Here is a 13,687-nt window from a genome sequence, read left to right on the forward strand (position 1 = left end):
CCAGATTTCATAGCAATACAAAAATAACGTTCATGGATATTTAATGCAGACTATGCAGATTTTAAATTCCATAGGACAAACCCCACCCCTCTCCGTTTTCATTTCCAGAGACGCCACTTAATCTGCTGTTTATTTTTTTTTATTGTTTCCAATGTAGGTTAACTTTTTTTTTGGGGGGGGGGGAGGGGATCTCTCTCTCCGATTCATTTTTCTCTCTCTCTCTCCAGGTACCTGCAGCACCATTTCTCTGATTTCTCACCTTGTCTTCCCGTATCTTCCCATGTCTTCTCCTCTCTCTCTCTCCCTCTCTACATCTTTCTTTTTCTCTCCCCCTTTCTCTATCTCTCTCTTTTTCTCTCTATCTTTCTCTCTATCTCTCCCCCTGTCTCTCTTCATATCGCTATGTCTCTATGACTCTCTTTCACTTTGAATCTCTTCCTCCCTCACCCACAATCTTCTTTTGTTTGTGTGTTATTTCTATTTATCTACAATAATATAATTTCAGGATGAATCTCGCACACTGATATACGACTTGGACAATGATGGAGCAAAACCTCATTGTTAAAACAATCCTCTTCTACATGTACATACATAATGTTATACAAAGTTAAGTTTTAGCACTCCCATTTCATGAGATATTGAACTGCCTTCAAATTTATCCCCAACCCCATTACAACAGTTTAAAAATATATCATACGCAGGATTCTAGAGTAATAACACCATACCATTTTATTTCTTATGTAAAAAAAACGACATCCTTTTAATCAGGGTCGGTCATCATGCTATAAATAAAGTCATGATGTCATCACAGACACATTTGAATTACAATAACATTTAAATAAAATAAACTTATAAAATCGTGAAAATTTATATTTATATTTTTACTTACGAAGGTAACACGAATATATTGAAGCTGTCACATACATTCCATTTGGAGTAGAAAATTACAAACATTGAAGAAGTCCAATGAAGAAATTCATGTGTACATAACTTAATTTGTTATTTCCAGCTAATAACATTTTCTCTGGCGGCTGTTGATATGAATAATTAAAAGAAGCGTGGGTTGGGCAGGCGAGTCCAGTTAGGAATGTGTTTGGGCAGCTTGCTCAGGTCAGTAGTAGCCTGTGATAAGAGAGAGAGAGAGGGAGAGAGAGAGAGAGAGACATAGAAACAGAGAGAGAGAGAGAGACAGAGAGAGAGAGACAGAGAGACAGAGAGAGAAAGAATGGTTAGTTTAAATAGCGACATCGTTATTTTTGGTATCGTCACCCTCTTTATTATCAAATGATTCGCTTCTACAGTATCCCTTCTTGAGAAAACTAAGACAGCATTTAATTAGTGCAAGATTAAATTTAAAAAAAAAAACATCCATGATTCTTCCGTGGTATATTGGTGAAGGCTCATTGGCTCTCACAAGATAGGTCCTTGGTTTGATCTTTGCTCCTTATAGCCCCTTAATAAAGTATTTTATTTGCCCCTCTTTACTCAGGTCAGATAAAGTATACAACATTTTGTGGTTCGGCTTAGTAAATGTTTAATTAAGAGCCCTAAAAAATTGTATACTAGATACATGTTAAGAAAGGGCTGATATCGCCACATTGTATTTGACGGTAGGACATAAAACTATAACAGACAAAACATGAAAAGCTTTAGATATTGAACAATTGGCAACACATTAAGAGATTCAAAATTATTGTGTTTACAGAACGAAATTTCCAATTCGATTACATTCTCAACATAGCTCACAACCATCCATTGTATTTTTCAGAGACATTGCTAGTTTCTATAATAATATAGCGAAATAAGGGAATTTATTATTGACAATTTGAAGAAGAAAATGTGATCAATTAAGCCCTAAAAAACTTCCTGCCATGAAAGTGTTACGGGGGGGGGGGTGATGATGTCATACCTCCATACAGTAGCTTGGTAGATCGAACCATCTCTTGGGATCTGGGATTCCAACCTCGACGTTGTAAAAACCTCCTGTCGATACCTGGGAATCTGTATGTAGTAAAAATAACATAAAAAGAAGCCCTAATAAAAAATCACTTTGGCAACAACCAATACACTAATCTCTAATTGATTAAGTTTAAGTTATTTTATCCAATACCATACGCTACAAATAATTCATCAAAATCAAATCATAATATGTCCTAATTAAGAAGGCGGTAAACTTATGATACACATGTGGAAGTATTATTTTCAAGACGGCAAACGAGGGGTAATCATGAAGCACCTTGCTGTGACAGTCATTATTCTAAAATGCACAACATGGGATGTCACCTGTGCCACGTATTTCTAGATATTTTGCTATTGCTTGAAGACTTACGTCTAACCCCCCCCCCCCCCCCACTCGGTGTTATTTAGGGTACGATATGCGTGTTCCAAGCGACCCCCACCCCCCCCCCCCCTTTCAGCAAAAGTCCGGTGTGTAAATTCAATACGGGTAGACCTCTTTCTTTTGTTACGAGCCGGAGAGTTTTGGGAACACGCATGGCATCCCTCCCTTCACGGAGTTGGGGGGAGGGGGGTCTAAACACAACTCAAGATATAAATAACCGCAACGTGAATTTCAGTCAATCAGGATCGCGTATATGGGACTTGCGTCAATATTTTTTTTTAATGCAAGTATTTATTCAACAGGTCTCAGTGAACTACTTACATGGGGTATCACTATCGAAGTAAGTTCCGATGAAGTTGTTTGAGAGAGGAATGTTAGATTCCTTGCAGATGCTGAATGTGGCATCACCTTCAAGATTGCCGGATTCTTGTCTGGTCATCTTCATGGCGTAGAGGTCGTAGTAAACACGGTCCTTCTCACCTCCTAGGAACCCGGTGAAAGCCACCGTGCTATTGGCTGTCGGTGAGATTGGAAACAAGTGGTCGAATAGGATTTGATGTGATTTGATGTGATACGATATGATATAATTTGATTTGATTTGATCTAATTTGAGTTGAGGTGATTGAATATTCGATTTGATTTAATTAGATGTGATAGCATTTGATTTGATATATGACATGATGTGACTTGACTTGGCATGACTTGATTTGATTTGATTTGGTTTGATCAAGCTTCAAAGTTTGAATCAGGCCTGCTTAAAAACTCCGTCATATACATGAAATATGCCTATAATTCACATAAATATAGAAGTAAGGAGAAGTAGAAGAAGGAGAAGAACATAAAAGAAAACAAAGGGACAAGAAAGGAGGAGAAGGAGAAAAGATGACAAACTGCAACCCTGGTTTAAGCTTACGTTCCAGTCGTTAGAAAGGAGCTGAACTTTAAAATCGTAATTTCAATCAATTGTGTATTTTTACTAAACATAATGCGTCTTTTAAACTGAACCCCCTCCCCGAACGTATTTTGAAATGAATGTGGCGAAGTAAAAAAAAAAAAAAAAAATAGATATTGTTCACTTACGAGGAAGACAGTTGGTAGGCTCCGGTGTGGGTGCTGCCTGCTTAGCACAGAACCTAAATTGGTCAAAGATCGTCCATTGTGTTCTCTGTAGGTCAGAGAAATGGAAAGAGAGAGAGAGAAAGAGAGAGAGAGAGAGAGAAAGAGAGAGAGAATATGATAATGATAAAAATAAGAGAGAGAGAGAGAGTAATGACGTGAGGTTAAATCTAATGGAGCTTGCACTTCTACTGCTAGCTTTGTAATAGACGGGTGAGAGGGGTTGGCGTCTCGCACTTAATTCTCGGTCAAGTTAGCCTCAATTTCTTCGGCTAAAAATGCAAGCAAGGAAAAAAAGCTGATGAAGAAAGAACTAGAAGGAAGGAAGAAAGAAATAAGAAAAAAGAGGGAACAACCATTTTTGCGACCTAGTAAGAGACCTCGAGGCTCTAGACAAATATTCAGGTTTACCCACTGATATTCTAAATCTGAGAGCTGGGATGGGATGGGGGTGGAATTCTACGCCCATCCCGCCCCAAGCGATGCTCCTCTCATCAACGTACCTGTGCGTAGTCCTGGATTACACGGAAGTTGTAGGTGGTTCCATTGGGATAGAGGATGTCTAAGTTGAGACCAAGTCTTCTGTTAGCGAAGTCCCAAGCACCGTACTGGTTGAAGGTGAAACCGACGGGTTCCTTATCAGGTCCAACCTGACCAATCGTGAATCCTGGAAATTTAAATTCAAATATAAATATAGATATAAAACACAAATCCAATTACACATCCAATAATAATAATAATCCAAATCCAAATCCTTTTTAATTTTTCACTAGGCAACATTTTAAAAAAATGCAGGACAAAAAAGATTTCACTCCCACATGACACGTCAAACCAATGCAAGTCACTGGCTCAGTCCTACGTCAGCAAAAAAAAACGCCTCGTGTTCAACGTACACGTAGACTTACCTAGTCCAGCCATGAATTGTGGAGGAGAACATAATGGTTTCTGAGCGTTGACTGCTACGACTAAGGCTAGCACGACGAGCACGGCGAACTTGGCCATCTTCAACAAATTTGATCTGGATAAAATATATACGAACAGAATTACGCCAATTTTCATCGGTAGCCCCGTATGCATTCTCCACTGCTAATTAACACAAAGATTAATCGAATTGGAAACTTCTTCCGAGCTTGTTTATTTTATGCAAATTTACCATGGATATCCTGCAAAACTCGAACTTCTTGGCAAAATAGTTTTAGGCAAAAGAGTCGAACAGTTATTCATTCTCCGCTGATAAACCGACAAACGCTCACAAGATTGTCGGAACCTACATCTTTAGTATTTTGTCTGTAAGTTTAGGAAATAGGTCTGGCAAACTGGACCATCTGGACAGGAATTTGGGAAGAAGAACAATCTCTCCATATAGGCACGTATCGAGGCATTCACTGCCGATAACAGACAAATGGTCAAGTTTGTGGAACAGTCAATATTTCTTTCATGTCTACTTTCAGAAACCTTGATAATGTGTCGTGTCCACAAACTAAGTTATCTAAAAAGACCCAACAAAAAGTAAAGTACCTTTTGCAGGGCCTTCATCGAACGAGTGTATGGAGGCTTATTCATCATTATTTATATCTGTATGTCGAATAGTTGATTACACTTTCCATGACTGTACCTTCAAACAGGCGCGCCGGAAGCAGTTTGGGATTGGGGGGGGGCAAACATTCCAGGGGGCTCACCTTCCGAGGGCAGTGACGTAATGAGAAAAAACGTTCGGAAGGGGGGGGGGGGCAGACGAAAAATCTGCATCACCACCAGTCTTACACGTTACATGCAGGTCCCGCGGAACGTTTTTCAAAGTGAAGTATTAACGATCAGGTAGAGCGTAAATTGGCGTGGGGTCCAGCCTCGGCAGGGTGTCAAGGGGCTGAGCCCCCGGAAGCTCAGGGATTTTAGGTATTTAATTACGGTTAGATGAGCATCCAGGGGCCTCTTTAAGGCCATTGACGTGTTCCAGAGGGGGGGGGGGGGGAGCCCCCAGAAGCTCAGAGGTTTTAATATTTAACTACGGTCAGATGAGCAACCAGGGGCCGCCCTAGGGCACTTGGTGGGGTCCAGGGGGCAGGGCCCCCGGAAGCTCAGGGGTTTTAGGTATTTAATAATGGTCAGATGAGCATCCAGGGGCCCGCCTTATAGGGCCCTTGGTGGGGTCCAGGGGGCAGAGCCCCCGGAAGCTCAGGGGTTTTAGGTATTTAATTACGGTCAGATGAGCATCCAGGGGCCCGCCTTAGGGCCCTTGGTGGGGTCCGGGGGCGGAGCACCCGTAAGCTCTGGGGTTTTAGGCATTTAATTACGGTCAGATGAGCATTTTTTATGCCTTATTTGTGACATTGGCAGGTCACTTATTTTTTCTCTCCGTCTTTCTTTCTTTTTCTCTTTAACATACTTTTTCAAAAAGTGAGGGGGGAGGGGCTCGAGCCCAGCCACTTTGCAGACCATGTCATAAAGGCTTCTAAATAAGCGTATTTTTCGCCCGACTGTAATTTGGGAATTTCTTATTTTCCAACAAACGCATAAAAAGGTATGACTTAAAAAAAAATGGAGAAAAAATACCGGAAAATCATGTCATAACAGCAACATGTGTAAATCACTGGTATCGTATAGATATACCCCCCCCCCCCCCCCATCAGTACGCCAGCGTTCAGGGGCTCATGTCTTCTCACCCCTATAACAAAACAAAAAAAACAGACACGTTTTCCCATTCTCGCACAATATGTCCACGATATGCGCGTATCGCTATTATAAACCGTATAGGTAGCATGCGCAATGTTTATAAAAATTTAATTCCTGTGAACTTACCTTTTCTTTGAATGGAATGGTATATGTGCTTTAATTCAGGTTTTTATTATTGTTATGTTCTTTTGGGTTAAAAATACAAACCATGTTTATTCCTTTACTGCTTTTTTTTTTTTTTTGGAGGGGGGGGGGCGTTTTGGGGGGGCAAAAATGCGTTTTGCCCCCCCACTTTTTTGACTGGGGGGGGCAACTGCCCCCCCCTGCCCCCCCACTTCCGGCGCCTATGCCTTCAAATATCAATTTCCGAAAGAGTATAATTGTAACGGTCTGTGCTCAATATTTTTAATTACGAATGACTTTCCTTACTTCCTACATCAGACAAGAAAAGAATGCTACCAAATCATATATTCTTGAAAGAAAGAATTGCTCTAACTCACCTGCCGCAAAGTAGAAAAGATCCTGGTGGGTTTCAAAGATATCTGATCAGACCTAGACAATCACGCTTGTATTTATACCGTAGAGCTTTAGGACCGATACGGCGTTTGTAAGAAGCCCTTCCCGTGTTTAGCTAAACATAGGCCTGATGAAATATCCCGATAAAAACACATCTCAATTAAAGACAAAAGTTAATCTGTCAATATTGCCAAGTTGATTTACGTAATCGCAATGTGTACGTTGTCTTTATCACCTAAACAGGTAATATTCTGTGTACCTCATTCTATGTCTTCAGCGTTAAACAAAGGAACTCTTTTTCGTAATGGACATCCAAGTATGATTTTTAAACAGAGGGGACTGATGCAAGGATAGGCCGCACAAATCCTGTTTACCTTGTAGATGCACACACAACAAACAAAAACCAAAAAAAAAAACACAAAAAAGGGGGGGGGGGAGCCTTTTACCTCCTTCGGTTTCCTCTTATGTACATGATGTATTTATCTACTTCCCACAAAAGCTTCTTAGGGTTAGCCATCGGATCCGAAAATCATATTTGCCTAGGTGGCATCCTAGCACAGCCTGCCGCGAGTGTCAATTTGTCGATGTGTTATTAATTAACAAACCGCTCGATGAAGATTAAATATATCGTGTTAGGGATTTTGTATCAGGGAAAGAATAACATTTGGAACCTAAATGTGTTTTGTAATTATTCAAAATATCAAAGCATCATAACAAGGCCTTTTTGAGAGTCCTCCCAGTGGTCCGATCGACAGCAAAAGAGACCCAAAGCCCATGAGACCGGCATTTACAAAAGGTTCACCGAACCTACGGGCCACATGACCGACAAACCAAAGAAATACATAATAAAAGATAGATAAATGTCGGTTTCGTGGGCTGTCGGTATCGGGGACCGTCGGTCTAGAGTACCGTCAGAGTTGTCACAGTTGAAAAGTTGTCACAATGTCAGTCTCGTGTGCTAAAGGCACTTCTGCCCATATGCCTCGATTTGTGATAACGAAATACATGTACGGTAATATGAACCAAAATATATTCTATATCCGGTTGAAGGTGCGACAACGGGAGGTACTGTCAAGCAAATCTATGGGAATCATTCCGTAGTGTAGACTATCTGATTTTTTGTATTTATTAAAATAGCTGAAGCTATATTTAATCATTTCATATTTCTAAATTTATTTTTATCACAATTTCCTGGAGACGATCGAAGAGGAATCACCCGACAGTCGGTGCATCTAGCGTGTGTATGGTTTACTACCAATTTGATTATCATTTTCAGGTAAACTGTTAATTTTAGAATTGAATTAAATCGAATTGAGGTACCTTCAGGTGTTTCCAAAATCAAGGGTACTAAAGAGATGCAATAGTAGTTAGCACTTACCATGGTTACACTGGTTATCTTCACTTGCCAGCAGACCACATCAATTTTGTTGGAAATGTGTTGGGTGTGTGTGTATCTTTGATGTAATCCATATTTCTGTTATTTGGGAGATAGAGGGTTGTTGATGAATGGCAAAGGTAAAGAGCATTAAAGACGCTTGGTAGTGGATTCGCATGGGGACATCGTTCGGGTGTTGTTAATCAGAAGGATCAGCCTTCAGTATTATGACCAACATGCCTTTAAATAATGTTCTGTACTTTCACCCATTTTCTTGCATGGTAAATTCGTTATCTTACACCCCCCCCCCCCCCGAAGACTCTCTGGGAGACTAGGGGGTATTGCTTGATAGGACTACGGGTTTGCTGTTTGCAGATTTGTGCAAGCATGTATGGTATTCCCACCAGGTCTTTTGTCAGCGAATTATGACCTTCTGCACATTAAAACTGGCTACCTATCCCTTTAAGTAAACGGTTATCGATGACTATAGGCTTTTTTGAGTATCCCTTCCAAAATAAGGAATTCCGATACATCAATGTGTAATCATGCACCCTCACTGTTTTTAGGTCTTGATACAAGCCATGTTCACAACCGGCCGTGTACCTCTCTGCGTCTGCTCTACGACGGATCGTTGCGTTACACACACGGGTCTGCACGTATTTTAAGGCAACCAGAACACACGATCGCCTGTAGGAGGTTTTTCGACATGGCCAATAATCTCTGCGTGTGTCTACGTATTTGATGAACGCAATTGACAAGTGTAGCTGTTGTGCTATTGCTGTTTTGGGAACTCCGCAAGGGCTTCTTGCGAGCATCACACGGGCTACTTAATTGCGGCGGTCTACATAGCCGCACGAAACAGTACACAGCTATACAGAGCAATAAGACATCGCACGGCAGTTGCAAGGCACCTGCAAGGAGAGAGGGAAGAGGGTAGTATGTTTTGAGGCGGGTGCAATGCGCCCAAGAGGGATCGTAAGAAGGACGTGCGAATCGTACAAGTTGGCCTACCAGCCGGTCGCAGCTGCGTATACGAACCTGCAGAAAGATGCTCAGCGGGTTGCGACCATAGCATAAATAGTAGCTCTTGCATTCGAACATAATTTTCTTTGTCCAACAATCTTCTTCAAACTACGGATGGACATTCATTTTTCTTTCTTCGTTTTCTTCCTTGTATTCAATCAATATTTCTCTTTATAATCACTGAAGGAGGTTAATACAAAGTATTTCTTTTCTATAACATTTTATGAAGGAGAAATGATTCCGTTTGTTAGTGGTCACTGAATTCAAATTCTATTCTGTACATTATAATGCACATTATCCACTCCCTGTCGAGTATTCTAGCTGGTCGCCTTTATACAGGCGCGCACATACTAATCCAATTGCAATGATGTTATGACAGGAGCAATGTAGATACATTGTTATGTTCAAGAACGTAAGTGCTGTGCCGGGGCTCAAACCGACGACCTATGTATTTCCAGTCAAGTGATTAAACCACTCGATTACGACACATCTATTCAGTCTTATGCTTATAACAGCAAATAATTCATAGTAGACTTCCAATGTCTATGGGGTAGTCATAGCAGTACTAGCAATTGAATATAAGTAGTATGTATACACTCTCAAAATTAAATCCTTGGTAAAAAGAGTAATTGGGAAACCTACAAACTTCCGACAATTTTATGCTAAATATAGTACTATGTGTCCTCCAAATATGATGTTTTCTTTAAATTCTTTGTATTAACAGTGGGCTCAAAGGAAACCTCACCCCTAGAAATAACTTTACATATTCTAAGAGATGTATTATATTCTTGCCCATTAATTAATTGTTCCCCTGTTATAATTTGTCACCAAATATATTTTGTACTCGTTGAAAAGTAAAGGTTTTGTTATTGATTAAAACGAAAGCTTGGTGCATGATACAAATACAACTTCAACTGGTCGTCACATTTCCAGGAAAATGGCAGCGCCCATGTTATGCCAAAAGGCATAACATCATGCCAAGAATATCTTTATTTATATAGCTCTTGTACATTTTCGTAAGGAATTGTGTACATCAAAGGGCAGGAATACATCTTATTTTTCAGAATACTTACTTTCATTCCCTATCGTCGGAGTCCAGCAGCCTAACATGTTAGGCTGTTTTTTGTTTAAACGAAAAGTAAAGCACATCCACCCCGACGTACGTTGACACTAGCTCTTTCATTGGAACCCTCATGTCCTATTGACTTTTGAAAGTTCCCCCACCGTAATTTGGTCAAAATAGGTCGCTAGATCTCCATTGCCTATAAAACACATGTGAAACAAGTCGAACTTTGGACGCAATTTTCCAAGCGATTGCAAGGTTATAGGTCAAGTACACGAAGGATAACAAGCATGAATTATCATAGATCAGTTCTGATCGGTTCATTATGTCCATTTCAGCAACCCCCCCCCCCCCCCCCACCGTAATTTGTCCATTTAGTATAGGCAAGCATTTTGCCGAGGTAAGGAAAAACATGAATATTCATGATCGCCATGGACTATTCGATTATTTACAGAGGGGTACAATTGTGCAGCACATCAAACTCCCCTACTTTGAGTCAAGTATTTCATTGTATTATTTAGTTTGGTAGGTTTATTTTAATAACTGTTTAATTATCAGATATCAATGAAGTTTTCAGATATGGAAAATGTTCTTGTATTTTATATTTAGCAAAGCAATCTCACATACAAATTCACTACCAAGTGTCGTCTAATCCGCCGATTGCCGTCTGCTATATACGTACAGCGAGCGGAAATGAGACAACCGGAGCAATATGTATGATTAAAAAGGAGTGTAACATGGCAAATACTGGATAACGCCATCTACGTCTTCTTTAGAAGAACGAAATAGAACGAAGTTCCCCTCATGCTTCGGTTTCGCGTATGCTGCACGCACCAGATTGCTGCGGTCGCGTCGTCCGTAGTCGTACTATAGCCGATTGGCACCGAGTCAGGCCACGGGAAAGACATGTAGTCTCGTCAGTCTACGCTCCTTTTAAGGACGTAGGTCCCCTAGTTGATAAGCATAGTATCATACACATGCCTAATCAGTCACGCAAAACAAACACTCGCAAATTATTATTCAGTACAATCTGAGAATGTAAACTATTATCTATTAGGAATAAATCATCGTCAAAATCATTCCATAAATTGTGTTAAAAAAATATTCCGCCTTTATGACCAACAGTGTGTTTTATGAGCGGGGTATTAAGTGAAAGCCTTTTTTTTTTTGTATTTTACGATGGTGGTGTTACTTTACAATTTACAAACAAAAGGGGCGTTTGACTCGTTTCTGTGATGAAACTCGTCATTTCCTTATCACATTTTTGTTACTTCTAATTTTGTTACTACACTGTCGCTCATAAAGGTGGAATATTTTTTTTAAAATCCCAATTAATGGAATTATTTTAAAGATAATTTTAAAATAATAGATCTAGATAATAGCATACTTTCTCAGATTTTATTGAATAATAATTTGCCAATGTGTGTTTTGCGTGACTGCTAAAGCATGTGTATGCTACTTTGCTTATCAACTAGGGGACCTATGCCCTTAAGTCATAAATGACAGTAATGAGGATTAATGCCCCACAAAAGGGCACTAATATAGCACATCGACACGGTTTTGATCCTGGGGCCTCACAGTTACGAGGCCATTGCTTTGTCACTGAACCATGACTGTACGCATTGGGGGCTAGGGTAGGGGGCAGTTTCCATAAAAAAAACACAACAGAAAATGCAATAAATTTTCAATAATTTATTGCATTTTATTCCAGTTCCCAACATAAAAAAATCTTCTGTGTGCCCATACCTTGAGCCATAATGCATGGCCGCCCCCTAGTTAATAAGCATAGTAGCATACACATGCTTTAGCAGTCCCGCAAAACATACATTGGCAAATTACTATCCAATCAAATCTGAGAATGTATACTATTATCTACATCTATTATTTTTAAATAATTTTTAAAATAATTCCATAAATTGGGGTAAAACTAAAATATTCCGCCTTTATGAGCGACAGTGTATATATCACATTATGTTTCAATGTTAATTTCCCGATACACACACGTTTAGAATTACAAGTCAAGCTGTTGAACATCATGAACTAATACCAACTTGTGGTTTAAATATCCTGGTAATTAATACTCTCATATATTTCCCTATTCTTGTTATCTTCGTTATGCTGGTGGGAGAAACCGACCTGGTAACCAGAAAAAGACGGGAAAATGATATCTATCTTCATAATTTTATGTCAATTTTCAACCCTTTGATGCATCTACTCATCATCCATGTTATTACTTTACGGCAACAACGAGCTACAAATATTAAATTATACGTCAAATAGTGCATTGCCATTTCGGTCGCGTAGCACAAGATAACTCGGACTTCGTATCTGAGGAAAGAATCGCTTTGTTAACAACTGATAAATCATTCTATGAAAATGGTTTAACTTGCAAAAAGGGAAGTGAAACATTGTTTACTCGTAATATTTTGACATAATTTATTAAGAAAACCTTTTGAGTTTACCATTATAAATGTTGAATTAGGTTGTAACCACCAACCCCCCCCCCCCCGTAACAACAACAATAGGAAAAAAAACTGAAGTGCTACCAGAGTTTTTGTTAAGGTGCACATAACCTGTATAGTTGTTTTTTAAGAATGGTTTTCCTTTTTTCCTTAAAAAAACAATAACATTGGCTTATTGTTGGTGTACTGGGGAAACAATCACTTGTTCACTTTGTCAATTCTTTTCATATAAACGTATGATTATATTGTATGCACTTTTGCAACCCGTTACATGGTCCATGTAGTAACAGCACCATGAAGAGGATAGCACCCCTCCCCCGTTTTCGTATACTTTACTAGTATCATATGGATACCCAAAATGCATTCCTTCCATTTCTTTCCAATAATGAATTAAGAGGGTTGACTTTCAAACCTTCCTGCAAACAATAATTGAAGTAGCCGTAATGTAATAAACTACAAATCCTTTATTACAAAAGTCCATAGAGGTAAATGAATTTCAACCTGTATAATTGTAATTAAAATATCATTGAATAATTAAATCTTTGATAAAGACTGATGGATCTTTATCACTCAAATTTCAAGGAAAATCTGTCTGCCCAATCCTCAGTTTCATCCTATGAGATGGCAGTTTACATTATTAGAATGTTAATGTTCATCCATCAAGGATTATTTATCAGTTATCTTAAATTATTTGAAAGTTGACAAGATGATAAGCTTGAATAAATAAATATCATGTAAATATTCAAATTTCAACCTATCTCTGCCGTCTTTTTCCATTATATAAGAGGGGCATCTTTAAAAGGAAATCCAACTCAAATAGACAACTACTTTAAATGAAGGAAGACAAATCAGAGAAGCAAACTGATTAAAATTTCAATTAAATCTGACTAGATATTAGAAAGTAATGAATTTTTGAAATCTGTAATTAATATACGTATTGGAACTTCAAATTGGCTGAAGCAGTAACGTCAATGTAATGAAGCGCGGACTACTTTCCCATTTTTTCCAACATATAAAATGTATAAAATTTAAATTTTTCAAAAATATATTGCTCACGATAGTCTAGTATTTTTAGAATACCTATAATAATATGCCATCTATAATTTATTTTGTGTAGT

At 38.9% G+C, this 13,687-nt stretch overlaps 1 protein-coding gene across 1 annotated transcript; it reads right to left on the reverse strand.

The window, feature by feature from the left end:
- Positions 1–706: 706 nt before the first annotated feature.
- On the reverse strand, positions 707–6,743 carry LOC587093 (development-specific protein LVN1.2). Its single transcript, XM_786846.5, has 7 exons — positions 6,631–6,743; positions 4,363–4,475; positions 3,961–4,124; positions 3,422–3,506; positions 2,663–2,857; positions 1,910–2,001; positions 707–1,122 (listed from the first exon to the last, which is right to left on the reverse strand). The coding sequence occupies exons 2-7, from the start codon at positions 4,457–4,459 to the stop codon at positions 1,048–1,050; spliced, it is 708 nt and encodes a 235-aa protein (XP_791939.2). The 5' UTR covers positions 4,460–4,475; positions 6,631–6,743; the 3' UTR covers positions 707–1,047.
- Positions 6,744–13,687: the final 6,944 nt, after the last annotated feature.

Source organism: Strongylocentrotus purpuratus, unplaced genomic scaffold (assembly GCF_000002235.5).
Source record: "Strongylocentrotus purpuratus isolate Spur 01 unplaced genomic scaffold, Spur_5.0 spur5_scaffold_16, whole genome shotgun sequence".
Taxonomy (NCBI): Eukaryota; Metazoa; Echinodermata; class Echinoidea; order Camarodonta; family Strongylocentrotidae; genus Strongylocentrotus; species Strongylocentrotus purpuratus.

Excerpts from the sequence above, each read along its gene's own strand:
- LOC587093 (XM_786846.5), bottom strand. The coding sequence starts at position 4,459 with ATGGCCAAGTTCGCCGTGCTCGTCGTGCTAGCCTTAGTCGTAGCAGTC. Across the intron at positions 4,125-4,362 it reads ACAATTCATGGCTGGACTAG|GATTCACGATTGGTCAGGTT; the intron begins GTAAGTCTACGT and ends TTAAATTTCCAG. Across the intron at positions 2,858-3,421 it reads GCCTACCAACTGTCTTCCTC|CCAATAGCACGGTGGCTTTC; the intron begins GTAAGTGAACAA and ends TCTCACCGACAG.